Source organism: Mus musculus, chromosome 4 (assembly GCF_000001635.26).
Source record: "Mus musculus strain C57BL/6J chromosome 4, GRCm38.p6 C57BL/6J".
Lineage (NCBI taxonomy): Eukaryota > Metazoa > Chordata > Mammalia > Rodentia > Muridae > Mus > Mus musculus.
In genome coordinates, this window is record NC_000070.6 from 41,491,520 (window position 1) to 41,517,406 (window position 25,887).

A 25,887-nucleotide genomic window follows, 5' to 3' on the forward strand; every position below is an offset into this window, starting at 1 on the left:
TTGGTGGGGTCAGCTCTGTCCTGCACCTTCATGTGGTTTCTAGTGATTGCCTAGGTCCGGCCTGCAGAGTATACGCATACTTTACCCAGTGAGATGACAGCTTATCATTACTGTATTATATGTCTTTTGTTTGTTTGTTTGTTTGTTTTTTCTTTTTTGAGACAGGGTCTTGCTATATAGCTCTGTCTATCCTGGAACTCATCAGGTAGACCAGAGATCCACTTACTCCTGCTTCCCAAGTGCTGGGATTAAAGGCATTGTCACTACGCCCCGCAATATATGTCTAGCTTTATGCTAGTATCACATTATCTTTTTTATTATTATATATTTGCAGTAAGTGTAAAAATTGAAAAGAATGAGTCTTCAAACCTTGTTCCTTTTCAAGATTGCCTTGGCTATTCTGGGTCCTTTAAATTCCCCTGTGAGTTTTGTCTATTTACTTACTTGTTTGCTTTTGATACAAGGTCTCACTTTGTAGTTCTGGCTGGCCTGGAACTTACCAGCATGGCCTCAGACTCACAGAGATCCACCTGCCTCTGCTCCTCAAGTGCCAGGGCTGATTAGAGGTAAATGCTATCACACCAGGCTTCCTATGAATTTTAGATCAACTTGTTGATTTCCACAAAGAATTTGGCTGGGATTCTGGTAGGTACTATACTGAATCTGTACTTTAATGGAGTATTGCCATCTTCACAGTTGTAAATATTAATTTATTGCCAGGTCTTCCCTTCTATCTAGGTTATCTTTATTGTCTTTCCACAAGGCGTATATTTTCCAGTGTGCAGCCTTACATTTCTTTTGCTAATTCCTTTTAAAAATATTTTAAGCCAGGGACAGTAGTAGCTTATTCCTCTGACATCAGCAATTGGGATGTGAAGTGGGATGTGAAGTGGGAGAATTCTGTTTGAAGTCAGCTTGTGGAGACCACATGGTGGCTCACAAGCATCTGACACTCCAGTTCCGGGAAACAGACCTTCAGACCTCTAAAGGCAGTAGTGCTCACCTGGTGCACAGTGCACATCCAGGCAAAATGCAATACACACACACACACACACACATACACACATGGGAGTTAACTCAAGGCCATTCTCAGTTATATAGTGAATCTGAAGCCTGCCTGGGCCACATGAGACTCTGTTTCAAAAACTTTGAATAGCAATTTTAATAGAAAGCAAGTTGAATTTTTCCTTTTGTTTTTCTGAGAAATGTATACAAAAAAATGCATGGTTTGATAAAATCATGTTTTAAGGTGGGCATGCCAAGCCTCACAACTGCACAGGGGCCATAAAATTCTGTTCTAGTTTCCAAACCATGCTTGGGGACAAGCAGGGTCCAGGCAGAGCCATGGGTGATCAGACTCAGGGCACAACCCAACAAAGTATCTAAGAGAAGAGTTTAAACATGGCAGGATTGAAAAGCTAATCTCAGGCCCTGGCCAGGAAAGGGGGAGTATGTACCCTAAGTGGGATAGACTCAACCCCCTGGTCACAAACAAATGGGACTGGGGCCTGATCCAAAGTTTAGAAAATGACCACAATGTCTTTCCATATCTCACACACAAAGAACATTCATGGAATGACACACCTTTTCTCTTGGCCTGCAGGCAGACACCTGCTAGGTGACTGGATAAATGCCCGAGGCAGTGGAGAAGGGCGGCTTGCTTCCTGGTTTCCAAACGTGGTTTTACCTATCGAAGGGCCGAGAAGTGGGAAAGCATCTCTCGCCAATAACCATCCATCCTATTTCCTGCCAGGACCCAAAGGACCTCCTTCTGGAGTTGCCCATTTGCTCTATGCTACCTCCTCTTCTTAGGGTGAGGAGGCGGCTGACAGACTTACCCCTACAGGGGAGGCCTAAGTTTTCCTTTCAGAGGTCCTAAGAAATCCAAATGTCCTCTTGACCTTGAAAACAATGACTTATTTCTACACAGAAGCCATTTATTGAAGACCTCAAGTAACGTTAGAATAGACATTCCTATGCAGGGCTGGTGCCTATGGTGCAGCCCTCACAACCATACAGACCGTACTCTCCAGTCATCTTAGCCTTTGGCCTGACCTAATTCTCTGAGGGGCTGGAGGGTGGTGCCAGCTTCCTCCTGCTGCTTCCTTAAGGAGGCCATGGTATAGGTAGGCAGGCAGAGCTCAGACTGCTCCATAACTCTCCCCTGCTCTGGATTGTGTAACCTGGAGTGGGAAAGCCAAAGAGCTGTCCAAAACCACAGAGTCCCTGACCTCTAGACTGGGAACACACAGGAACAGGGCTGTCCTCTGAGTCTTTTCGTATCCCCTCCAATGCTGCTTGGAGCAAGCTTGGGGCTTGCCACCTAAAGTTAAATAGCTCCCCTCTTATCAAGCTGCTGGAGAGATCCTGGGGCTTGCTGAAGTAAATGATTACCTTTAAGATAAAAAAAAAAAAAAAAAATCAGGCTGTGCCTTGGGAGTTGGGGTGTAACCTGTAGGGGTTGTCAGCAGAAGCCCTTGGAGCCAAACAATGGAAGGAAAGGCAACCACCCAGCTGCCATTGCATTTTTCTTCAAGGCTAAGTCTGAGCACACCTGTCCTTGGCAGGGGATAGTTGTACAGTTGTTCCCAGAACAGAAGGCAGCGTTTCTTCAAATGCTCTTCATATACTTAGATATACCTGAGGATCTGGGCAAAACAGAGGCATGAGAAGGAGTTGATCTTAGAAGGCTTCACCACCAGAGCCTGGATCCCCACCCCACAAGGGACATGACTGAACTCTGGACATCTCTCCTAGACTGCTGTGTGGGTTGGACAAGATCAGACACTTGAGTCTGCGGGTCATCCTTCAGAGATTCTAACAGTGGTATGTGGCTGATGAGGTCTCATGTGGAGGCTGTTGCTGGAGTCTTTGAGTCCAGGAATCCTAACAAACCTGACTCCAAAACAGAGAAGTGAAAAACAGGAAAGGAACTTTAATCAGCAGAACTATACCAGGAAGAGAAGGGGGATGATGCTGTCAGCCCTGGCCTTGGAGGCCCTCATAGGAGTTCCCAGCTTACACAGGACTGGGGACAGAGGCTGGAGCAAGAAGCACGTGCTAATCAGCTTTGGCCAAAGTGTGGTCTGGTTGATCATTATCCTAGGATTGGTCTGGCAGGCCTTGTTCAGTTGCCGGGGGTTAGGGGGTAGTTTTGATCCTTGTCACAGATGTTTATCCAGGGGCTCTGTTGTTCCTGGAATCCACCAGACTGTAATGACTCCGTGCAAAGGGAACAGGTGCAAACTGGAGTCATCATACCAAGCTTTTGTTCTGGTTTTTAGTTAACCCATTGGGCACCCGGAGGGCCAAGAGAAGAGTCAATGCTTTTAGCAAGAGCACCCTGTGTGTCTTTGTTCAACAGCGGCCAGAGGATTGGAACGGCCAGTGCCCACCCTGGGTTTGGGGAAGAAGGGTCCTGGGTGCTCGGTGAGGAGAACCAGAAGAACGCTTGCTCTGGCTCCAGAAATGCTCTGCTCCCAAGTCAGGGGATGGTGGCTGAGAAAACCCACTTGGCTAAAGCTCAATCCATTCAAACGCATTCCCAAGCCCCCTCAGTGGCCATTTAGACCCTACCTCCTGACTGCTGTACGTCACACTCACCAACACACACACACACACACACACACACACACACACACACACACACACAAGAGAGCCTAAGACCAGTAAGCTGTGGTTACAAGGCTGCTGGAGGCCATCTGGAGCAATGCTAGGCTTCCCAGATCCGATGTACAGGGAGAGAGACATGTTTGGACTGCACAAGAGGTACTGGCAGGGACAGAGGACAGGGCAAGGCCAAAAGAGGCTGGAGAGATGGCTCAGCAGTTAAGAGCATTTGTTGCTTTTACAGAGAACCTGGGTCCGGTTCCCAGCATCCACATGGTGGCTCACAACCATCCATAACGCTAGTTCCAGGGCATCTGATGCCCTTTCCTGACCTCCACAAGCACCAGGCATGTATGTGGTGCATGCATGCATGCATGCATACATACATACATACATGCAGGCATCGCTTATGCATAAAATCGGTCTTTTTAAACCCCCAAGAATCCTTGTTTTTAAGCAAGAAAACAACAAATACTACTTCAATAGCTCTCTTTTATTGAGCACCTGCTTTGTGTCAGGCACTTTCCACATGTCTGTGCTTATTATTAAATGACCTCAGAGGTAGGTTTTATATCACTCTTACATAGGAAAAACTGAGGCTCAGTGGGGTAAGCAGCAGCTTATTCAAGGTCACCCAGCTGACTGACAAACGAAGACTGCGAATATGGCTCCCGGAAGAATGCTTGCTTAGTATTCAGCGCCCTGAGTTCTAGCTTCAACACTGCCAAGAAGAAGAAACCAAAGAATTGGCATTGGAGATGGGCATCGGGGGAGCCCCGAAGCTCTCCCCAGGACCTTTCACCCAGAGAACATTAAAGATTCGGGCACAGGCTCTGAGAGGGAAGCTGAGTTCTACTTCATTCTCCACCTTCTCTGGCAAGCCTCCAAGTCAGGAAAAACTCACCCCACCATAGTTGGAGCTGATCTCCTTAGAACAAGAGAATTACTGAGATGAAAGCCCTTACCCCATGCGTGTGTTGGCAGGCATCAGTGTGTAATGTCATTCATGTGCCAAGCACATCTCGGCCAGAATTAGAACATGGTTTTCCCACTAAGGCTTCACTCAGAGCACGCGCGTGCGTGCGTGCGTGTGTGTGTGTGTGTGTGTGTGTGTGTGTGTTCAGAGAGGCAGCTAGGTAATCTTAAAGGGCTGTTCATTTGCTACAGTTCTCTCCATTTTACAGCAGGAGTTAGGTTGAACTTGGGCTTGCTTTCCCAAGTTCAACCTAACTCAGTTCCTCAGCCCGACTCTCCAGTTTCGGAACTCTTAAACTGGGTTTGGCATTGTCCTAGGGAATCTACCTGAGGGGGGGGGTAGGTCAATGATCAAACAAAGCCTTGATCCTGCCCCTTTATCTTCCCTCTAGGCTTATCTAGCATCAAAGACCCATGGTGGGTGTCTCTCTCTCTCTGACAGAAGTATGTGTACATACACATAGACACAGGTTCTTGAATTAAGGCAACGAGTCCGGCCTGCATGGCCCTGCAAGTCTATCCACTAGATACATCTGGCCCCAGGTCTAGATCCAAAGTTGAGACCAGCATATATACAAATATGTTAACGCAACGTTAGGAGTCTTTTCACAGACAACTAGTTCAGGCTGAGCCCATCTCTTCTATGGACTGCTTCCTTGTCAGCTGGCCAAACCAAACATCTGTATCTTTTCTTCCCCAATGGAGTGGGACCAGGTCAATCACTGTGTGTTGGGAACTCATGGCCTAGCTGCTGCCATCAAGGAGGTACACTTTGTCTTCTTCCTTTCTTCCTTCCTTCCTTAGTTTTTGGAAGGGTTTCTCTGCTGTCCTGGAACTCACTCTATAGACCAGGCTGGCCTTGATCTCGAAGATCCACCTGCCTCTGCCTCCTGAGTGCTGGGATTAAAGGCGTGCGCCACCACCTCTGGGCTAAACGTATACTTTCTAAATATGGTAGAAAACTATTTGGGAACTTTAAAGAGGATCGGTTCCTCATTTCAGAGGACAAAGATGGCTACAAAGACCAGGGGAGGAGAGGTTTCCCTCTACTTTTAAAACCAGACCCTGTGTAGCAGGAAGAACAGACCTTTGACCTCTCCTTTTTTCTGGCTGACAACCCAGGGAAGAGGCTTTCTGCAGACTGAAGTGAATGGGCAAGGAGCCGAGGCTCTTAGGATTGTGCGCTGGTGCAGTTCCTCCCCTCCCAGGTCTCACCTACAGCTGTTGGCTGGAGCGCTTTAAAGTCAGTGCCCACTTCCTAGATGGTATAGAGGTGGGTCTTCCTGAGGGTTCAGCATTCGCATGTGGTAGAGGATTAAAAGTCTGTATGAAGGCTGGGGTTAGGGCTGTGGGATTCCTAGGTTCTGAGCTGGGTCAGGAAGCCCAGGTGAAATAGGCGACCTCATCCAGGTCGACAGGGTAATCCGTGAGCAGCACCGGCGTCTTGTCAAAAAGTTCACCCTTGTAGCTTCGCCATTTGCCGGCAGGCAGGTAGACATCACGCTCTTGCTTACCAGGCTCTAGCACCGGCGCCACCAACAGCGTGTCCCCGATGAGAAACTGTGAGTCAATGCGATGGGCCGTTTCATCCCCCGGTGCGATCCACCACAGGGGGCGCACGATGGGGTCGCCAGTGTCGGTGATCTCACCAGCAAGCTCTAGCAGCAGTGGCGCCACGAGGGAGGCGCGCAGAGCAGCGAATTTGTGTGCGATGGCTACCACTTCTGCGTCGTACTGCCAAGGAGGGATTGAAAACTGCATGGCAGGCATGAAGGCGGCCACCTCCAGCCAGCGCACGTAGAGCTCGCGCTCTGGCCCCGGCCCATCTTGGCGGCCGGCTGTGCGCTCCGGCACCGCGTTGCCACCTATCATATCGGGCAAGATGAACGGATAGCCCAGCATACTGACGGTGAGCACCGCAGGGATAAGAGAGCGCAGCCCCAGGTCGTAGCCCCATACCGAGTCGCGGTCCACTAGACGGAAGAAGCAGGAGATGTTCTGTGACTGGTACCCCACGCGGACCTCGGCTAGCGAGAAGAAGGGCTCCGCCATCTCGGTGTACCGCCTGCTCCACACACTGGGGTCAGACAGAGGCCTGTAGGTGCTGAAGTCCCTGGGCAGGTAGCTGACCTCACCCGCGTCGAACTTAAAGGAGGTCACGTTGTAGCGCAAGCGCAGGCGCCGTAGGTGTCCCTGGAACCACTCTCGGGCCTCTGGGTGCGTGAAGTCCAGCACTGCGCCAATACCGTTCCACCAGCGCACCAGCGCGGGCAGCCGGCCCGTGGGCTCGCGCACGAACAGCTCGCGCTCCACACCTTCGCCGAAGCTCGACGAGTTATAGTTGACAAACGGATGCACCCAAAGTGTGACGCGGAAGCCGGCATCTCGCAGGCGGCGGAACATGTCACTGGCGTTGGGAAACTTGCCCTCGTCGAAATTAAAGTCGCCATAGGCGGGCGTGTACATGTCATCGATTTCCAGGTGGCTGCTATTAAAGCGGTGCTGGCGGATCTGCTGGGCGAATTGCAGCACCTTGTTCTGGTCCACAGCGCGCCCATGCAGTGCCCACGTGGACCAAATGGGGTCTCGGAAGGCCTCTGACGCTGGTACCCTGGATGGCTTGTTGAAGTAACGTCGAACCATGTACTTGTGGATGGAAGTGACATCTGAGCCCACGCACACGCGGTAGCTGAGCTCTGGCGCGGCAGTACGGCCAGCTGGTGGCTTGTAAGATGTGTCGTGGTAGCGTGCCTGCAGTCTCATCGAACGCTCCGTGCTATTCCAGCCCAGGTGGAAGGGCACTGAATCATTGACTTTGATGGCAGCGGCGCGTGAAGATAACCAGTAGCGCTCAAGGATGCCCCCGAATGCGGCGTCAGATGAATAGACGTCGCTCGTGACAAATGGCTGCGGTTCTTGCTGGCCATCTAGGCGGATGGGCCAGTGTTGCGTCCTCATCTCTGCGCCGCCATACCAGTGCGCCGCAGCATCTCCCAGAAACATCGCGTGCTCCACAGCACGCCCTGGCACAGCTTCCTCCCAGCGCACGCGGTAGCACATTACAGTGTCCTTAGGTCGTACTGTCTGAATAAAGAAGTGCAACGGGCGTCCGTCGGCCGCTCGGGAGCAGCCAAGCAGCGCACCATCCCGGCTGCAGGAGTCAAGGTCTAGAGCACCGGAACGGAAGGCCAAGCGGAAGACTTGCTCACCCTTCTGGTTACGGATGGAGAAGCCGCCACGGTTCAGGTCCAGCAGCTCCGCGCGCAGGCGTTCAGCTTTGCGTAGGGAGGCACTGTAGTAGCACCAGGCCACAACTGCGGCCAACACCAGTAGCAGTCCCAGTACCGCGGAGCACAGCAGAGGTCTCAGCTCTTTAGTGGGCTTGGGTTTGGCAGGTGAAAAATTGTCAGGCAGGAAAGTGTACATGGTTGCTCGTGGGGTAACTTTGAGACTTTTAGGGCCTGCGTGGCTACCAGGTCGATGTCGGGGGTAGGCCTGGCTTGTCTCCTGAAGGTTCTGGGACATCAGTTCCTAGCGAAGGAAGGAACCACCACTCCGGGGCCCATCTGAATCTGTCAGGCTGAAGTCTGTAGAGGGGAGAGAGAGGAAACTGAGTTTTCTGATTCACGGTATTCCCATTTCTGCAGCCTAGTAGAGGGACCGAGAGCTTGAAAAATGGCAAAGGCAGGACTCTCGTCCAGGACAGCTGGTGTCCTACTTACTCTCGTTTCTCTCAGGCCCCAATGCTTGCCAAATTGGTGAGAACTCTGTGAATGGAGAGACCCATGTGAATTGAAAGAGTTTGCTTCTGTCCTTCCTCGGTAGAAAACTAAAGGCAGGGAAGCTAGGCTGTGTCCAGGATCCCAGCATAAGCAGTGAGCCCTGGAGAAGGACGAGGAAGCCCTGGCTAAAGAAGGGCTTACTCTTCTAACGTCCTGATAACACAAGGCGAATGGTCCAGCCAGTGCTTTGAGACCTTTAACAGTGCAGTCAGTAGGCAAGGCCAGAGGAAAGGGAACAGCGTTTCTCTGTGTAGCCCTGGCTGTCCTGGAACTCACTTTGTAGACCAGGCTGGCCTCGAACTCAGAAATCCACCTGCCTCTGCCTCCCAAGTGCTGGGATTAAAGGCGTGCGCCACCACGCCCGGCTTAGTCATGGAATTTGATCTTGAGACCAGCCAGATGGATATCTGGAAATTAAAGAAGACACCCAAAGCCACATTCAGTCACAGAGACTGGTTTGTCAGAAGGTAGGACTGGGGTCCAACATTACGGCTGGGTCAGGAGCTTGGGGAAAGATCTTGCTTTTCTGATCTGCCCCTCTTAGCATCCAAACTGTACCCCGCTTTAAGTTATCAATCTAAGTCCATCTCTATGCCATCTTTTTTCTCTGCTCCCACGGGAGAGGTTGTAACCGTTGCAACCAAAGCTCAAGGCATGCATGATATGGATTCAGCTTCTTTTTTACGCATTCCAGAAAAGTGGCTCTGATTTTGTGGTCCTCCTGCCCTAATCTCTAGATAGCTGGGATTTCATGCATACGCCACCACATCTGAGCTCAGCTACTTTTCTGAGCTTCCAGGCCTATCCCGAGACTACCAAGCTCATTCCCTCCCTCATAAATCCTCAAGTCTCCTGCTTTGGGAGACAGTCATTCTGCCCGATAACCTTCTCTCTGCCTACCAGCTCTTCAGACAACAGATGCCCACCACCCATATACAAGACCACACAAGGTACGCTAAACATTGAAATATGTCTGCAGGAAAACTCAGACTCAGGGGCAGATTTGTCTCAACCTGCTGAGAAGGCCACAAACTCTTTCTGTCTCAACCCTCAGGGCAGAGTCCAACAAAGAAACAGCGCTGCCAGGTGCACACACAGGGAGACACTGCCATTCCGGTGGTTGCCCAACTCCCCAGCTGGGGTAAGGAGAGACAGAGACTGGCAGATGGTAAGTAGTCGCTTCCCAGATGCCAGTGTCTGTCTGTCTGTCTCCAGTAACTTCCAAGGTGATAAACTGCTCAGGCTCTTTGTGAACTCTTCCTTCTTTCCCATGCTGAATCTGTCAAGAATGCCAAGTGCAGGAGCTGGAGAGATGGCTCAACAGTTAAGAGCACTTAATTTCCAGAGGATCCGGGGTTCGAATCCCAGCACCACATGGCTTCTCACAAACTGTAACTCCAGTCTCAGGGGATCCAATGCTGTTTTCTGGCTTCTGCAGGCACCACACACACACACACACACAGAGTGCACATACACACAGGCAAATACTCATACACATAAAATAAAAATAAATAAATCTTCAAAGGAGAATGTCAAGGGGGCTGGAGACATGGCTCAGTGGTTGAGAGCACTGGCTGTTCTTCCAGATGGACCCAAGTTCAACTCCCAGCACCCACATGGCAGCTCACAATTGTAACTCCAGCTGCAGGGGAATCTGACAACCCTCATGTAGACATATATGCAGACAAAACACTAATGCACATACAGTAAAATAAACAATTGGAAAAAGAATGTCAGGTGCAGATGAGCGTTTTGGTTCTAGAAGACACGATTCAGTCCCATTCTTTTCCCTGCCTTATCCTCTCCCCCAAACCCCGCACCCCCTAGAGCTCTCTAATCTCTCAGGTCACTACCCAAGCACAGTCTGGAACAGCCTCTACTTCCGCTCTGATCTCTAACACAAGTTAGAGATCCCCTCTCCTCCTTTGGGTAGCAGTGTCTTTTACTGATACTCTCAAAGCTGAGTGGAACCCAAAGAAGACTACAGGGGCCCCAAATTGGCTTACTGTACACTTATGTTCATTCAACATAAGCAAGGCTACATCCTGGGCATCAAGGGGTTAAGAGGAGAGGGTTTGAGTCTGAATAGGAAAGACTCCCTAAGCCCCAATGCTTACATATTAAATTGGTCTTATCTTATGACCCCCGGGAGCCTGAGAAGCTCACCATGATATCCTCCAAAGCCCTTTCAAAACTCAGGCAGAACCCATTAGGGTTTCGATGAAGGACTGGCGCCCACAGATTTAAACACCCACCTGGTTGGGCCTCACCATGTTCTTCCAAATGACCCCATAGCGTCCAATACCAGCAACACTGCGAGCTGTTGTCCATTTTATAGATGGGAAAACACAGCTCGTCAGAAGCCACCCACTGGGATCCAAACCTCCTGCCTCCACCTTCCACCATGAGAATGGGTGTGGACGGGTGAGGTCTGTCTTTTCAAAAGCTGCGGCAGATCCAGCTTGCCTCGGGCAGATCAGGACGGTTTTAGGGGTGTGAAAGGGGCAATTTAATGGCATCTGCTATTGTAGCCGAGGGGAGGAACTCTGTGGCTCCAGTCTTAGTGGCGTTCTAGACCCCTATAATCTGTCGAGTCTGCCAGCTGGCCAACACAGGCTAAGGCTAGCAGGTGGGGTTTGCTGAGTGGCTCAGCCTAAGAAAACTCTTGTTCGCTACACACTCAACCTCAGTCTTGGCTGCAAGTCCCAAGCCTACAGTTTAAGGGCGGGCCCAGCTCAGCATAACTGAGCCACTTGAGGCAGAGGCCTTTGTCGGACACAGTTGGGAGGGGAGTGGAAATGTCAAAGGCAATTCGATCCTGCCCATCTCCCTCCCCTGCTCAGGGACGGGATCCACAAGGATCAAGTAACTGCACTAACACAGCCTGGAATACTTCACACCCACCGGTGGCCCCACACCCCACACGATCCAAAGGGGCAGAGGGAAGGGCAAGGAGCCCGTAGCCCGCTGGGAAGCTCTGGCCTGAGGAGGGGTTCAGGTGTCCAGGGACGCTCCACCAACTAGAGCAAGTTCAGGAACTGTGTGCTCCTTAGAAAACTCACCACCCTCACTGGGACCCAAAGGCTTCCCACTAGGTTCACCTACCTCAGTGACCGCCACACGGAAGAAAGGGAGAAGGGTCCTCCGGCTGATCTTTCTACGCTAGCAGGAGTTGATCAGCCACAGCCCTGCGGGTTGCTGCCTGGCTGGGCACCGTGGAGCCCCTCCTGCGCCCCGCCCTCCGGCTACTAGGCCACTCCCAGCCGTCCAATGTGGTTTCAGGCCTGGGACTCCAGCCCCACCCCTGGCGCTCAGCCCCTCCCCCACTCTGCGTGCCTTGCACAGACTTTCTTCTCACCGCCCCAGATCTGCCCTTTGGGCCCGCCTCTAGCTTGATTCCACCTCCCGCCTCAGGCGCCGCCCTTGCCAGACCATTGCTAGCCTGGCTCATCCCCAGGCCTTATGGGAGATGTAGTTCCGAAGGAAGGAGTGGCTGATTGTTGGGGTTCTTGCTGAATGTTAGGGTTCTTGCAACGCCATGCTAGGATTGCTATGTGTATAAGAGCACAGCAAGGCAAGGGGGGAAGACGTATCTGTGATGGTTTGAATACGAATGGCTCCCACAGACTCATATATTTGAATGCTTAGGGCCTGGGCATGACACTCTTTGAAAGGATTACAAGGATTAGGAGTCATGGTCTTGTTCGAGTAAGTGTGACCTTGTTGGAGGAAGTATGTCACTGGGGGTGAGTTTTGACTTTTTAAAAGCCTATTCCAGGCTCAGAGTCCTCTGCCTATAGATCAGAAGGGAGGACTCTCAACTGCTTCTCCACCATACCTTCCTGCTGCTATGCTCTGCTATGATCACAGACTAACCTCTGGAACTGTAAGTAAAACCCCAATTAAATTATTTTATAAGAATTGCCATGGTCATGGCCGGGCGTGATGGCGCACGCCTTTAATCCCAGCACTCGGGAGGCAGAGGCAGGCGGATTTCTGAGTTCAAGGCTAGCCTGGTCTACAGAGTGGGTTCCAGGACAGCCAGGGCTATACAGAGAAACCCTGTCTCAAAAAACCAAAAAAAAAAAAAAAAAAAACAAAAAAAAACAAAAAAAAAAAAAAAAAAAAGAATTGCCATGGTCATGGCGTCTCTTCACCATGCCATAGAACAGTGACTAAGACAGGAGTCTTCAGGAATCTGTTCCCTCAAGGTCTGGGGAGCTGTATTCTTTTAAGAACTGGCACAGGGTTGGAAAATAGAAAGCAGATAAAGCAAGCTCACTGACCCAAGTTGGATTTCTGGAACCCCCAGGCTGGGAAGGAGAGGGTAGACTCCCTCAAGTTGGCCTCTCATCTCCACGTGTTATGGATAAAGTGTAAAAATGGCTTTAAAAACTCTGGGATGACCTGTGCTCCCATTTCCCACTGTCAATACCCCAGTCAAGAACGCCTTGGAGGGATCCTGTAGACCCAAAGAGCCTATGTTCCGAACTGTCAGTTCTCAGCACTCAGGACCAGACTAGCAGTACCCCAGTTTCTGCTCGGTATTTTGCAATGCCCACTATACCCTAATATAACGTGTAGCTCCTTCTATTAGTGACAACCTTTAGTTAGAAATGATTGTGCCATGCCATGTTCTTTCCCCTAGAGGGAGCAGTGGTGCAAGAAAATGGGAAAACACTAACCCCCTAGAGATTCTAGAATAACCGCCCCCCCCTCCTAACCCCACCCCCTCCCTTGCAGGACAGAGCAGAACTTTCTGTTACAATGTGAAGTTTCTTGATCATGAATTCTTCCAAAATGATGTTTGGTAGCTCTTAGACTTGGAAGGGGGAGGGCAGCAAACATTTCTGAGCACAGGGAGCATTTGGGAGGCTGTAATGGAGATCTGGGATCTGAGATGTGAGAGGAATCTATGTTTGTGGGTATAATGACAGCTAAAGGGTCTTCAAGTAGAAAGATCTGGATGGTTAGGGGAACTCATCTCTGTGGTGATGGAGAGGACGCCAGCTGGATTGCTGATATATCTATCAGGAGGTGGGTCACTCGGGCGTGTCTGAAATGGTTGGGGGTGGGTTTCCTTATCTCATACAGATCTTTCCAAGTAAGGACACAGCAAGCAGTCTTTGTGGTGAAGAGTTTATTGAGCCACTTCCTCCCTTGGCCTGGTCAAAGCTTTACTAGGAAGGGTAGACAGGACAGGTCTCAGACACAAACTCAGGATGGACTACATAGTTGTTTCTCTGGGAACCACCAGTCTTCTTGAAGTGACTTGTGTCCCATCTGCAAGGAGAGATGAGTCACTCCAGTTTTCGTTAACCTTATCTCAGCGTTTTATCTCTGACACTGACCGATCACTGACCTCAAGTTCTGCTGCTGAGTTTCTGAAACCCAAGACACAGCTTCCCAACCTTGACCTCTTACCCTTTGTATAAAGCCCTGGGACCCGATTCCATTGACTCTAGGTGAGCTTTCAACTCAATCTGTCAAGCCTGGCCTCTTGGCGGTTTTCGGGCCTCTACCAACCATTGACGTCCCATGGCGCTAGCGCCCCCTGGCTTTAATTTCCTGTCTCTGCGCCGCAACAAACATTTCCCACCCCAAGTAGTCTCCTGGCACACCCCCACTGTCACTAAAGGAATTCCTCCAGTATGCAAGTGGATGCATCTGCGCCAAACTTACCTAAGGTTGGGATACGGGTAAAATGATGGCGGGGGAGTTGTAACAGCACATTGCATTCCTGGCCGGTGACCGAAGGGCGACACACTCCTAATGGAGGAAAAAACAGCAGGGGACGTCAGGTTTTTGTTTTTGTTTTTATATCCTCACATTCCAACCTCCCAGACCAAGAACCTGGATACAGAATCAGTCTTAAGGTTCCTTCCTTGCCCTTCATAAACCCTCACTACAGCACAATCTCTGGGAAGGCTCCAGAAAAGTCCTCTTCCCATTAAGGTCTGGTTTCTGCCACCAGAATTCTGGGGAGGATGATCAGACATAGTCTTTAGGATCCAACATCCCCACCTCCACCCCCATTAAGATAGCGATTTCTTCAGTGCCAGGAGGTAGTGTTTCCAGGCCATCTAGAGACTCAGACTTTCCCATATTTTCACAGTTTTCCCCGCCCCTTCGGAGGGAAAAGACCCAATCTTTGACAATGAATCAGTCTTGAGGAGGGGGCAGGCGATGATCATAGGATTAGGGGCTGGGTTCAAGGCCCTTCTGCACGCTCTTGAAAGTCCAGCTCCCAGGCTACACCCGCATTGTCTGCTACGGATGGATACAAGTTCTGCTGTTGAGTTTCTGAAACCCAAGACACAGCTTCCCAACCTTGACCTCTTACCCTTCGTATAAAGCCCTGGGACCCGATTCTGTTGACTCTAGGTGAGCTGTCAACTCAATCCGTCAAGCCTGGCTTCTTGGCGGTTTTCTGGCCTCTACCAACCATTGACGTCCCATGGCGCTAGCGCCCCCTGGCTTTGATTTTCTGTCTCTGCGCCGCAACAAACATTTCCCACCCCAAGTAGTCTCCTGGCACACCCCCACTGTCACTGAAGGAACTGCCACCAGCATGCAAGTGGATGCATCTGAACAGTCAGTCTATCACACTCACAGACTTGAAACCCCTTCTCAGGCTACAGCGGTATTGTCTCCCGCGAATGGATGCAGGCTGGATACTATGTTCTCTGTGCACCTAGCTTTAACACTCAAGGAAGCCAAGGACGCTGTGGGAAAGCAGCAACCACTTCTTTGGCCCTAGCGACCATCGTGCCAACTACTGATTGATTGTGCGCCTAGAACCAGGCAGAGAGAACATGCTGAAGACTAGAACCTCTGTCTCCAGACCCAGGGGTCCAGTACATGAGTGTAAGGAAAGGATGCGACTGTTGTGAGGGGGTTTGGAATCCTCTGAAACTATTTTTGCAGAATTTCCAAAAACACAAACACTTGTCGTGTTGACCTTGAGCGCCGCTGGAAAGGACAGGATCGAGGACTTGGGAGTAACCTTTGTGCTGGTTCTCTGCCTTAGCTGTTCGCTTGTGCCCTGGGGGCCCTGAAAGCAGGCAGAAGCCGAAGGGGGCCTGGCGTGGAATCAACAAGGCTAGAATGAAGCAGAGTGAGTGCCTGCAGCCGAGCAGGGCGGGACTTTAGGGGGCGGGGCTCGTTTGTGGGTGGAGCCCGGACAAGGCGGGCGGATCCCTGCGAACCTTACAGTCGGCTGCTGCGAGCACAAAGGCCGCAGGCGGCGTTCTGTGCTAGGCTCCCGGGTGGTGCAGTAGTCCATCCCGCGCAGACAGTAGTGGCGGCCGGAGCAAGGGCTTTCATATCCTTGGTATGGCAATCGGCCCGGGAGAGGGTCCACGCACCCACAGCGGGGTACAATCTGCGGCAGAGTCCGGTTCCGAGACAGCGAGTTCAGCATGTTCACCACTACCTCGCGCTCTGAGCCCAGTGTCCAGGATACCCAAAGAACCAGTGTCAGAGGGATGGGGGAAAACAGAGTCAGAGCCAGAGGCAGCGACAAAAATGGGGACAGAGCTACAATTACACCCTATGTTCTTCCAGATCCCCATCCTGCCCTCTGCCTTCCTCGTTCGCACTCAGTAATCTTTCCACCATCCCTCCGCCGTTTACCGTAGGCGTTGAGGCGCTCCTGCTTAGGAGGATATTCCAACGGCATTCCTCGAACTGACTCCATCCCGGTGTCCTGGAAGTGGCACACGTGGTACCTTAAGCTCTAACTCGAAACATTTGCTACCTCTCTTTTTTTTGGGGGGGGGGGCTCTGAGGGGGAAATGCCCTCCCAGAATATCCAGACTGTCTTTCAGGCGGAACAGTCTCCTCTCCTCAGCAGCTCCCTGTTCTCCTGGGTTGTTTCGAGTTGTTGCCGGGCAACACATTTACTCCGCCTACGCGGGCAAGGTGAGGGTGAGGATACTAGAACCGCGGCAGGGTGGTAGAGGTGTTTTTAGGCCTGGGGCTCTGACAATCCTACTTTAGCATTTACCTATATGTCATTTGTCACGTCTCTAATGTGGGGAGGGAGCTATGAATATTGCTTTTTCAGAATCACTTGAGGGAACTTAGGAGGGGAATTCAGTTCACGAAAAAGTTCTGTTTCAGAGGGGTTCAGTAAACTATCAGTCTACATTTAAACACGGCTGCTCTGGGTTTGGGTCTACCTCACATTCCCTGAGAAAGGCTTGGGCCTCACCGGGACTCCTTATCTCATTCTTCTCTTTGCCCTTGTTCCCATCACAGAGGAGGGGCAGGCCTGGCAGGGAGACTCTAGCTCCTTACTGATTCAAGGGGAACCCTGGTGACACAGTAGCCAGATCAGACGAGGCAGCACTACTTGGCGAACGTGAAACCAGTCGAGGAGCGCACACTGGTCATGTCACCACCAAGCTGGGTCAGAGGATGGAACCTAGGGGTCTATCATAGCCCAACTCCTGGCCTCCATTGTCAGCTATAAAATAGAAAACCATAGTTTACAGATGGGGAAGAGACCCTGCAGAATGGAGATGGTGTGTGTGTGTGTGTGTGTGTGTGTGTGTGTGTGTGTGCACACTCGTGCACGCGTGCACGTGTCCGAGACCTCAGACAGTTGCTACAGGCACAGTAAGGTACCTTGGACAGTCGAGGAAGACAGCCGGTATACTTGTTCCAGTAGTTGCTGCAAGGACTCGTCTTCCACGTGTTGTACCGGTCATTGTCCAGGTAGCTCGGACAGCATTTGTCCTCTTCAGCATAAGAGTGGAGATGTCAGACAGGATTATTTCCCAGGCCATCCAGAGCCTGGGAACTTCTAGATGTTTCTTCTCTAACCTCTACCACAAAGCTGACCCCCACTGACCCCGGGCTCCCAAGTGCTGAGACTACAAGGCCGGAAGCACCATGCCCTATCTACCACACGTGTTTTTCATTCCGTTGAGATCATGTCTCACCTAAGGGACACCTTTGAGCAAGCTTTGGGGTCTTTGAGCTATAAGATTTCATCCTGGCTGCACCCTCTTTGAATCCTCTAGCCTGGAAATGATGCCTCCCTCTCTCTACCATATCCCAGGCCCCAAGGTCTGCCTATTCAACCTTGAAAGCACTTGAATTTCTCCCCTCTTCCTTTATGATCTCATTCCTTTTTCCCTGTGATACCTTCACCAGGAGACAAAAATAATGTCATGGTTAGCAGAATAGACTCTGCAGTACAGTGCCTGGCTTCAAATTTCAGCACAGCAGGGGAAAAAAATGTAAGGTTGTGTGAGCTCCAGATGAGGAAATCTATACAAAAGTTTTAGGAAAATGCTGAACACAGTGGCTCATACCTGTAACTCAGCAGGCTGAGGCAGGAGGATTGCTTTGAGTTTAAGGCCAGTCTGGACTATATAATATCTTGATTAAAAATTCCAAACCAAACAAAACCCCCTGATACTCCCAGTCCTGAGGAGGTGGAGGCAGGAACACCATGAGTTTAAGGACCTCTTTGGCTGCAAATTAAGTTCAAGGCGAAGAGGAGGAGGAAGAGGAGGAGGAGGAAGAAGAAGAGGAAGAGGAGGAGGAGGAGGAGAATGCTTGCTGCATAGGAAGCTATTCTGATTAGCCTACTGGCCTCCTTGCTCTGTCTTTGAAATTCTGCAATTCAGCATCAACACAGAAGCTATGATAGTTTTCCACAAGTGAAATTTAGCCAAGATAACGATTCTAGCTCAAAAACATTTTAATACTACCCCATCTCTTAACCTTGTCCTACAAGGCCCTCGTCATCCATTCCTCCAAACCTGAAGGATGGAGACAGAGATGACAGGATTGCCTGGTGGTGCACTCCTGTAATCCCAGAATTTGTGGGGGCTTAAGTTGGAGGCTCACTAAGAGCCTGGGTGACATTGTGTATTCTAGGCTATCCTGGGCTAGAAAGATCCATTGGATAAAGGCATTTGCTACCAAACCTGACAACCTAAGTTCAATCCCTGGGACCCACATAGTAGGTTCTGAAAGTTGTTCTCTAACCTCTGCATATGGGCTGTGACATTGGCTTGTGCTCCTCCCCCATACACATACATACTAAATAAATAAATGTTATAAAAATAATTTAAAAGGGTGGGCATAGTGACACAACTCTTAATCCTAGCACTCAGGAGGCAGAGGCAGGCAGGCAGGGTTCAGGCCAGCCTGGTCTACATATCAAGCTCTGTGCTGGACAAGGGTATATAGTGAGACACTGTCTTAAAACAAAACAAAACAGAACAGAACAGAACAAAAATAAATCAAAACCCCTACAAAACCATAAAATAAGCAAAAGAAAAATAGCTGTGTGATGAGGAGGGGCGAAGGGGGAGAGTACTAACATTTGCCACTCGAAGTTGGAGGGCTTGAATGTGAAGTGTTTGAGCATCCAGGTCCAAGCGTGAGAGAATGGGATGCTTATGAGGGTCAAGGGAATAAAGCCACGGGGCTGGAAGACCCACGGTTATGATTGCTGCTTGCTCTCTCAGAGGACCTGGGTTCAATCCCCAGCATCCACACGGCAGCTCACAACTGTCTATAATTCCAGTTCCAGGGATCTGACAGCCACACACACACACACACACACACACACACACACACACACACACACACGCGCAGGCAAAACACCAATGCACAGGAAAAAAAATCATTTTTTTAAAAGTAATTAAGATAAGCATGGTGGTGCATGACTTTAACCCCAGCACAAAGGACAGACAGGGCTAAAACACAGAAACTCTGATTAGAAAAACCAAAACCTACCTACAGACTGACCAACCAACCAACCGATCAAAAAAAGTAAAGCCATGGATGGGTTATGTAAAGTGGCTTCAGGGGAAGAGAAGATGGCTCTGGATAGCACCCCGAGAAAGCTCACGTATCCTCAGTGAGTGTACAGGGGACTCAGGGAAGGTGAGGAAGGAGATTACTTCTGAGAGAGCAGTCTGCAGACTGAAGCGCAAGCCTAGTCTCAGAAGGCAAATGCTGAGGGCTCCCATGGGTGGGGTAATCGCACATACATGTGCAGCGTCAGTGTCCCTGGCTCCCAGCATTAACTTAGGGTTATCAATTCCTTCAACATATATTTGTGAAGAACAAACAGTTTGAGAAGAACAAGACAAAATGTTTAGGCAGAAAGAAAATGTCCCCAGCTGTAGAGGGGATGAAATATATATAGAGAGAAAGCCAATGGGAAAGGGTTGCTAAGGAGATAGCTCGTTGAGGGGCTTGATTAGGGAAGTGGAACAAGTCACGAGTACAGGATGGAGATCAGGGTCCAAATTGGGTTCAAGTTGAGGGTCGTTGCTGGGCTCATTTCTAAGGTCAAAAAAAAATTTCTTTGCCCTTGATAATCACAGGGTCGAGTATGAGCGGTCTCAGCTAGCTTTGCCGACTGCCCGTCTATAGAGACCCATGAAACCCATACCTTGTTTGGCATTCTTCCCTCAACTGAAAACAAGGGGACCCCCAAAAGGAGGTCTTCATCTGGGTTTCCACAGATATATTCAAACAAGGAGTGATGGGCTGGGGTGAGATGGGGATCCTACCTTCATCTGGAGAGAGCCAGTATTTCTCAGGCAAATAAGGGTGACCTGATATGGAACTCTTATAGGTGTAGTCCTGTGCGGCACATTTGGTCATCTTCTGCAGGGCCTCAGGGTCCACGTGGCGGTGCATAGTCTGAGTCAGACCCTAGGCAGAGGGAGAGAGGAAAAGTGTCCAGGTTCAGGGAGATTCCAAGCCTTGGAACCTTGGTGGAGTTAGATCTAGTTTGTCTTATAAGGCCAGCCTGGCCGGATCTCCATGTACCCCCCACTACAAGAGGGGGTGGGTTCTCCCATCACACTGAGCCTTCTGCATAGGCCTACTTTTGCTTAATTTTTCTGTGTGTTAAGTGTTTTGCCCACATGTATCTATGTGCACCACACCTATGCAATGCCTGAAGAGGCCAGAACAGGGCATCCGAACCACAAGTACTGGAGTTACTGATACTTGTAAGGCTCCGTATGGGTGTTGGGAACTGGACCTGCAAGAGCAGCCAAAGCTCTAACCACCGAGCCACCTCTCTAGCTCCCAGACCTGTTTATAAATCATTTATTGCCCCTTTTTCTTGTTTGTTTGTTTGTTTTCTCGCCTAAAGTTGACACATGAAACTAGGCTCCAGGTGACTTCATTTCTGCTCTTTCCTGGCTGAGAGGTAGCTTCCAGAAGGCCAGAGATGTTTGCTGCTTGTTCTCTCTTCTGGACTATGCACTCACCAGGAACAGAGCTGGAGTCTCCTCTAGCAGGACCAGTGGATACAACCTAGAGCTTTGAGAGAGGCTGGTTTCCTGGGAACTGACTGTGTTATGCAGATTTCTTGGACAGGGAGGGCATCTGGGACCTTAAAGCAGAAGGATGGGCTTGGTGGGATGTCTGCTTTAAAATGTGCTAGGCTGTCTCTAACAAGACCCTGATTCTGCTGTGGTCCTTTCTCTGACACCAATATGACCCTCCACCTTGAGAGTCTGTCCTTATCCAGCCCTGATATTTTCCCCATTCTTAATCTGGACTCTGGGCCCCTCCACTTATTGAAGTTCACCTCACCCCAGCCCATCACTCCTTGTTTGAATAGATCAATGGAAACCCAAATGAAGACCTCCTTTTGGGGTCCCCTTGTTTTCAGGTGAGGGCAGAATACCAAACAAAGTATGGGTTTCATGGGTCTCTATAGACGGGCAGTCGGCAAAGCTAGCTGAGACCGCTCCCACTCAGCCATATGATTATCAAGGGCAAAGGAGCTTTGTGTGTATGGCTAATGTCTGGCTGCTCCCAGAACGGTCCTTAGTTCAGGACCCTCTGGGATAACGTGTGCCTAGCTGGTGTTGTCCTGACTTATGTGGCACGGTGACAGTCCCTTGTGGGAAAGCAGTGTGGGAGCAAGCAGTATGTGCAAGGGAGCCAAGGCTCAGGGCTTCCCCAAGCTTCACACACACAGGGCCTAGCTACATTTAAACCTACTCAGATGTGCATTCATATACATATATACACACACCAAACACTCTAATACACACACACACACACACACACACACACACACACACACACACACACACATGTGCATGGTGTGCAGGCATATATGCAAGCAAAACACTAAAGAAAAAATGGAAAACGCTGGAAGGAGACTGTCAACATCAACCCCAGGACAAACAGACAGAGAGAGAGAGAGAGAGAGAGAGAGAGAGAGAGAGAGAGAGAGAGAGAGGAGAGAGAGAGAGAGAGGAAGAAGAAGGAGGAGGAGGAGGAGGAAGAGGAGGAGGAGGGAGGGGAGAGGGAAAGAGAAAGAGGCATTTATTTAGATGCATGCACACATAAGAACTATCCACCTTTGTGTTAAGAGGTATTCCTAAGATGTTTGTGATCTTTGCTTCTGTTCATAAATAGAAAATGAAAAGAGCTTGTGTCTGAGGCCTTGAGCGATTTTGCCAGCTGCCAGCACATGCCCACTGCTAGTCTGGCTGGGCTGTTGCTTGCAGACCCTAACACCAGCATCCCCACACTTTTCCTCATGTGATCTGGTTTTTTGGAAAGGCCCCTTTAATCTTCAGCCTAGGGTAATGGCCCAGCTGCCAGCCTGGAAGAGGGCTACGGGAGCTTTTTAACAGTCTATGGATGCTCGGCTGCCTTCAGGACTCTTGCCAAGGGGGCTGGGGGGAGCCTTGGGACTTTTTCAGAGCCGGAGCCAGGAAGTCACCCCAGGCAAAGACTAGAAAGGATTAGTAGGTTTAACTGCTTCTTAAAGGAATAATCCTTATTTTAGCCTTGTCCTTCTGTCTTACCTTCAGTTTCAGAGAACCAGAACTGCCAATCCCTGAGCTTTTTGGAATCCTGTATCCTTAAGCTGAATGATGCGGGGCTCCCCACTGCTGGCTTCTCACCCGCATCTCAGATGCCCTAGGTCAGTTCCTGCTCAGGAAGTTCCCTCTTGCCGGGTGGGTTTCCCCGTGGTTGGCCCTTTCTCACCATCCTTGTGAATCCAGATCTCAAGTATCTGGTTACTGTCGTTCCAGGCAGGGGTCAGAAAGAACGCATGTGTGTTCAATTTTAGCCCAGAGGACGTGGCTGCTTTATGTATTCCACACACTAACCAGCCACATGCTGCAAATCTCTTGGTTTGCGGCTTTTTTTTTTCTTTAATTTTCTTTATGGCTTCTTTGATGAACAGAAGTTCTTAATTTAAACCAGTTGAATTATTAATGTTTGATGGTTAATGCTTCTTATGACTAAAGGAATCTCTCCGTACTCTCAGATAATGGGAACAACATCCTGTATTTTCTTCTGAAAACGATATGGTATTACTTTCCATATTTAATCTGCCAGGACTTTCATTTTGGGTGTGGTGTGAATTAGGTATTAATTTTATTTCTGTCCATATGAAGAACTAGTTTTCTTACTAAGGAGTCTATTTTTCCTGTGGATTTGTCATGCCACTGTGAGCCTGATAAATCTTTTTCCATAGCTCTGTTATCAACCATTTTTTGCTGAATATTGTTTCCATATATGTATGAGCCTGTTCTTGATATATGCTATTTTGTTTATTCATCTATTTGTGACTTTTTATAACTTTAATTAATATATGTAATTCATATCTGTTTGGGAGATTCTTTATCCCGTGTGACTGTGTTTCTCTCTCTCTCTCTCTCTCTCTCCCTCTCTCTCTCTCTCTCTCTCTCTCTCTCTCTCTCTGTTTATGTGTGTAACTGCACATTTATGGACATTTGTGTAAAGACCCAAGGTCAGGTCAATATCCAAGGTCTTCCTTTATTGCTCTCTGCCTTACTTTTGAGACAGGGTCTCTCAATGGATGGACCCAGTGCTCACTGGTTGTCTAGTCTGATTACTCAGAAAGCTGCAGGGATCTGCCTGTCTCTACTTCTCCAGCCATGAACTTGCAAGAGCTAACCACTGCATCTGGCTTTGTACAGTGGGTGTTGGGAATTGAATTTACATACTTATGCTTGCTCAGCAATCACCTTACCAACTGAGCCATCTTCCCAGCCTCATTAAAAATTTTTTTTTCTCCCGAGACAGGGTTTCTCTGTGTGGCCCTGGCTGTCCTGGAACTCACTCTGTAGACCAGGCTGGCCTCGAACTCAGAAATCTGCCTGCCTCTGCCTCCTGAGTGCTGGGACTAATGGCGTGCGCCACCAACGCCCGGCAATTTTTTTTTTTCTTTTTTAGAGAAAGGGTCTTACTATGTACCTCTGGCTGTCGCTGCATTGACCTGGCTGGCCTTCAACTCAGAGATCCACCTGCCCCTGCCTTTCCAGTGCTGGGTGGGATTAAAGGGATGGGCACCCTGGCCTAAAAAATATTTTGTGTGTGTGTTGTGAAGCAGGAGAACAACTTGCAGGAGTCTGTCTTCTCCTCCCAGAAATTAAACTCAGGCCAGTGCAGTGGCTTTACTCATCTCATGAGCCATTTGGTGGCTTTTTTTTTTTTTTTTTTTTTTTTTGGTATACAGAATAAAAATAAAGCTTAATGTACAGACTTAAGGCTTCCTATTTTCTAGTTCACTAAAGTTAAAGAAGAATCAGGTGACTCCAAACCTCGCCTTTGCTTTAAAATCTGAGTTCCCTCGACCTCCATCTCCCAGTGGCAGACACTGCAGACAAGCGCAACTTCTCCCAGTGATCTGTTTGTTTTCAATTTTACTAAAGTTACTCCTTTTATCTATTTTCTTCTAGATCCTCCGTTCGATTATTTGTCTGTGTCTTCTCTTTATTGGTTAGTCTCTTTAGAGATTTGTCTGAGTTTTATCAAAAACCAACTCTTGAACTACATCTCTTGGTTAAAGTTTAAAAAAAAAAAATTGTCAATTCCAGTATCTGAAGTTCTCAGAGGTAAAGTCTGCTATTTCTGGTAATTTTGTAATATGGTGTTTTCTTTTTTCTTTCTTTTTTTAAAGGCAGTGTTGGGAGTGACATCTGGGACCTCATGTACACTAGGCAAGTGCTTTACCACTCCTCGATGCCACCAGTCTTCATTTGATGCCTTTATCTTAGTGTAAAGTTCGTGGGTTTGGTCTCACTTTGGAAACCTGAAGACTTTCAGTGAGGACGTTTTCCCATAGAAGTTATACAGTGTGTGTATGTACATGCATGTGTGCACATGTATGCTAGTATGTGTGTGCGTGTATGCATGCCTGTACGTTTGCAGGCATGTGAGCACGAGTGTGTGTGTGTGTGTGTGTGTGTGTGTGTGTGTAAAGAGCCAGAGACATTGAACCTGTGTTTCAGTCTGGAATTCAGATTCATTTCCCTTACTTTTAGTTAGTTTAACATGAACGTCTCTCGTAATATTGGTAGTGGCATTTGTTGTCAGGCAACTGTGTCTTTTTAAGTATATATATCACTCATGATTGTCTAAAAACTAACTTTATGTGAGACTTAGGGCTTTGAGACAGGTATCTGTACTCAGCCTAGTTTGCCCTTGAATTTACCATCCTCCAAATTTCTTCTCCTTGTGTTCTACAGAACATATTTAGACATAATGTTTTAAAAATCTACTTATGAATTCCTTTTGTCACCACCACAGGCTCTAATTCCCTACATGCATTGTTTCTCTTCTACCCCCCAGTCAGAGCCCTCAAATATTTGCATATCCCTGTCACATGGAACTCTCACCTCTTGTTTGTTTTTTTTTTTCCCCCTTTTTTTTTTTTTTTTTTTTTTTTGAGACAGGATTTCTCTGTGTAGCCCTGGCTGTCCTAGAACTTGCTCTGTAGACCAGGCTGGCCTTGAACTTACAAAGATCTGCCTGCCTCTGCCTCCCAAGTGCTAGGATTAATGGTGCGCTCCACCATCTGGCAATTTAAAGCCTATCTTAATAAATCCAAAGCGACCTCAAAATGTCTGGGCATGGTTCCTACCTGTAATTCCAGCCAGTACTTGGGAGGCTGATGTAGGATTGTCACAAGTTTTAGGTCAAGCTAGGCTACACAGTGAGGCCTTGTCTCGATAAATAAGTAAATAAATACATAAATGAAATTAAAACAAAACAAAACCTGAAACAGGAAATAACTACAAACACAGAGATGTCCAAATGCCAGCTGCCCAGCCACACGGCCATACTCCTTCCATCCCATTTGCAGCCTCTACTTACTGGGGTCACAAACTTGTTGGCTTCCCAGGCCCATAGTGGTGGGTCCTTATAGACCTCCTTGATGGAGGTAGGAGCCCTGTAGGAGTCACTGTAGGTGCTGATGGGGGTCTTGGTCTTCCGGGAGAAGAGGAACATGGTAGGGTCTCAGGGATGCTGTAGTGGGCTTTGCCTCTCAAGGACTCCTGCTGGACATCTGTGACTACCCCTTCCCCTAAATAGCCCACACCTCCGGCCTGGAAGGTGCCCCTAGATGCTGTGACCCCTTCCTTTGGGGGACCTCTCAGTATCTTCCCCCTCAGCTTTCTTGTTTCCTACCCCACCCAACTTCCCTTTTAGGATAGGCAATGCCCATTATGATATCACCTGCCTTGGTCCCATC

The 25,887-nt window shown here is 49.1% G+C and overlaps 2 protein-coding genes and 1 long non-coding RNA gene across 18 annotated transcripts; 1 reads left to right on the plus strand and 2 right to left on the minus strand.

The window, feature by feature from the left end:
• Positions 1–327: 327 nt before the first annotated feature.
• On the minus strand, positions 328–11,616 carry Myorg (myogenesis regulating glycosidase (putative)). Of its 4 annotated transcripts, none has more exons than XR_881068.3 (3): positions 11,472–11,616; positions 5,800–8,171; positions 328–2,648 (listed from the first exon to the last, which is right to left on the minus strand). XR_881068.3 is itself a non-coding variant. In NM_001085515.2 (2 exons), exon 2 carries the CDS (start codon positions 8,107–8,109, stop codon positions 5,959–5,961), a length of 2,151 nt encoding a protein of 716 aa, NP_001078984.1. In that variant the 5' UTR covers positions 8,110–8,171; positions 11,472–11,556; the 3' UTR covers positions 4,082–5,958. The 4 variants fall into 4 exon arrangements, 2 of the variants coding, with proteins under 2 accessions (NP_001078984.1, XP_006538073.1); XR_881067.3 differs by lacking the exon at positions 328–2,648 and adding an exon at positions 4,085–4,330; NM_001085515.2 differs by lacking the exon at positions 328–2,648 and having other exon boundaries at positions 4,082–8,171; positions 11,472–11,556.
• A 1,869-nt stretch (positions 11,617–13,485) lies between these two features.
• On the minus strand, positions 13,486–25,847 carry 1110017D15Rik (RIKEN cDNA 1110017D15 gene). 13 transcript variants are annotated; one of them, XR_003955030.1, is made up of 7 exons: positions 25,509–25,847; positions 19,913–20,057; positions 16,998–17,110; positions 16,002–16,074; positions 15,580–15,750; positions 14,049–14,135; positions 13,486–13,649 (listed from the first exon to the last, which is right to left on the minus strand). XR_003955030.1 is itself a non-coding variant. In XM_006538307.4 (7 exons), the coding sequence occupies exons 2-7, from the start codon at positions 20,040–20,042 to the stop codon at positions 13,547–13,549; spliced, it is 741 nt and encodes a 246-aa protein (XP_006538370.1). In that variant the 5' UTR covers positions 20,043–20,057; positions 20,624–21,420; the 3' UTR covers positions 13,486–13,546. The 13 variants fall into 13 exon arrangements, 10 of the variants coding, with proteins under 10 accessions (XP_006538370.1, XP_030109696.1, XP_006538371.1 ...); XM_006538307.4 differs by lacking the exon at positions 25,509–25,847 and adding an exon at positions 20,624–21,420 and having other exon boundaries at positions 15,575–15,809; XM_030253836.1 differs by lacking the exon at positions 25,509–25,847 and adding an exon at positions 20,624–21,413 and having other exon boundaries at positions 15,580–15,809.
• Gm52693 lies at positions 16,064–25,044 on the plus strand. The gene is made up of 3 exons (XR_003955194.1): positions 16,064–16,289; positions 22,190–22,302; positions 24,313–25,044. It is a non-coding gene; the product is annotated as a predicted gene, 52693 (long non-coding RNA).
• Positions 25,848–25,887: the final 40 nt, after the last annotated feature.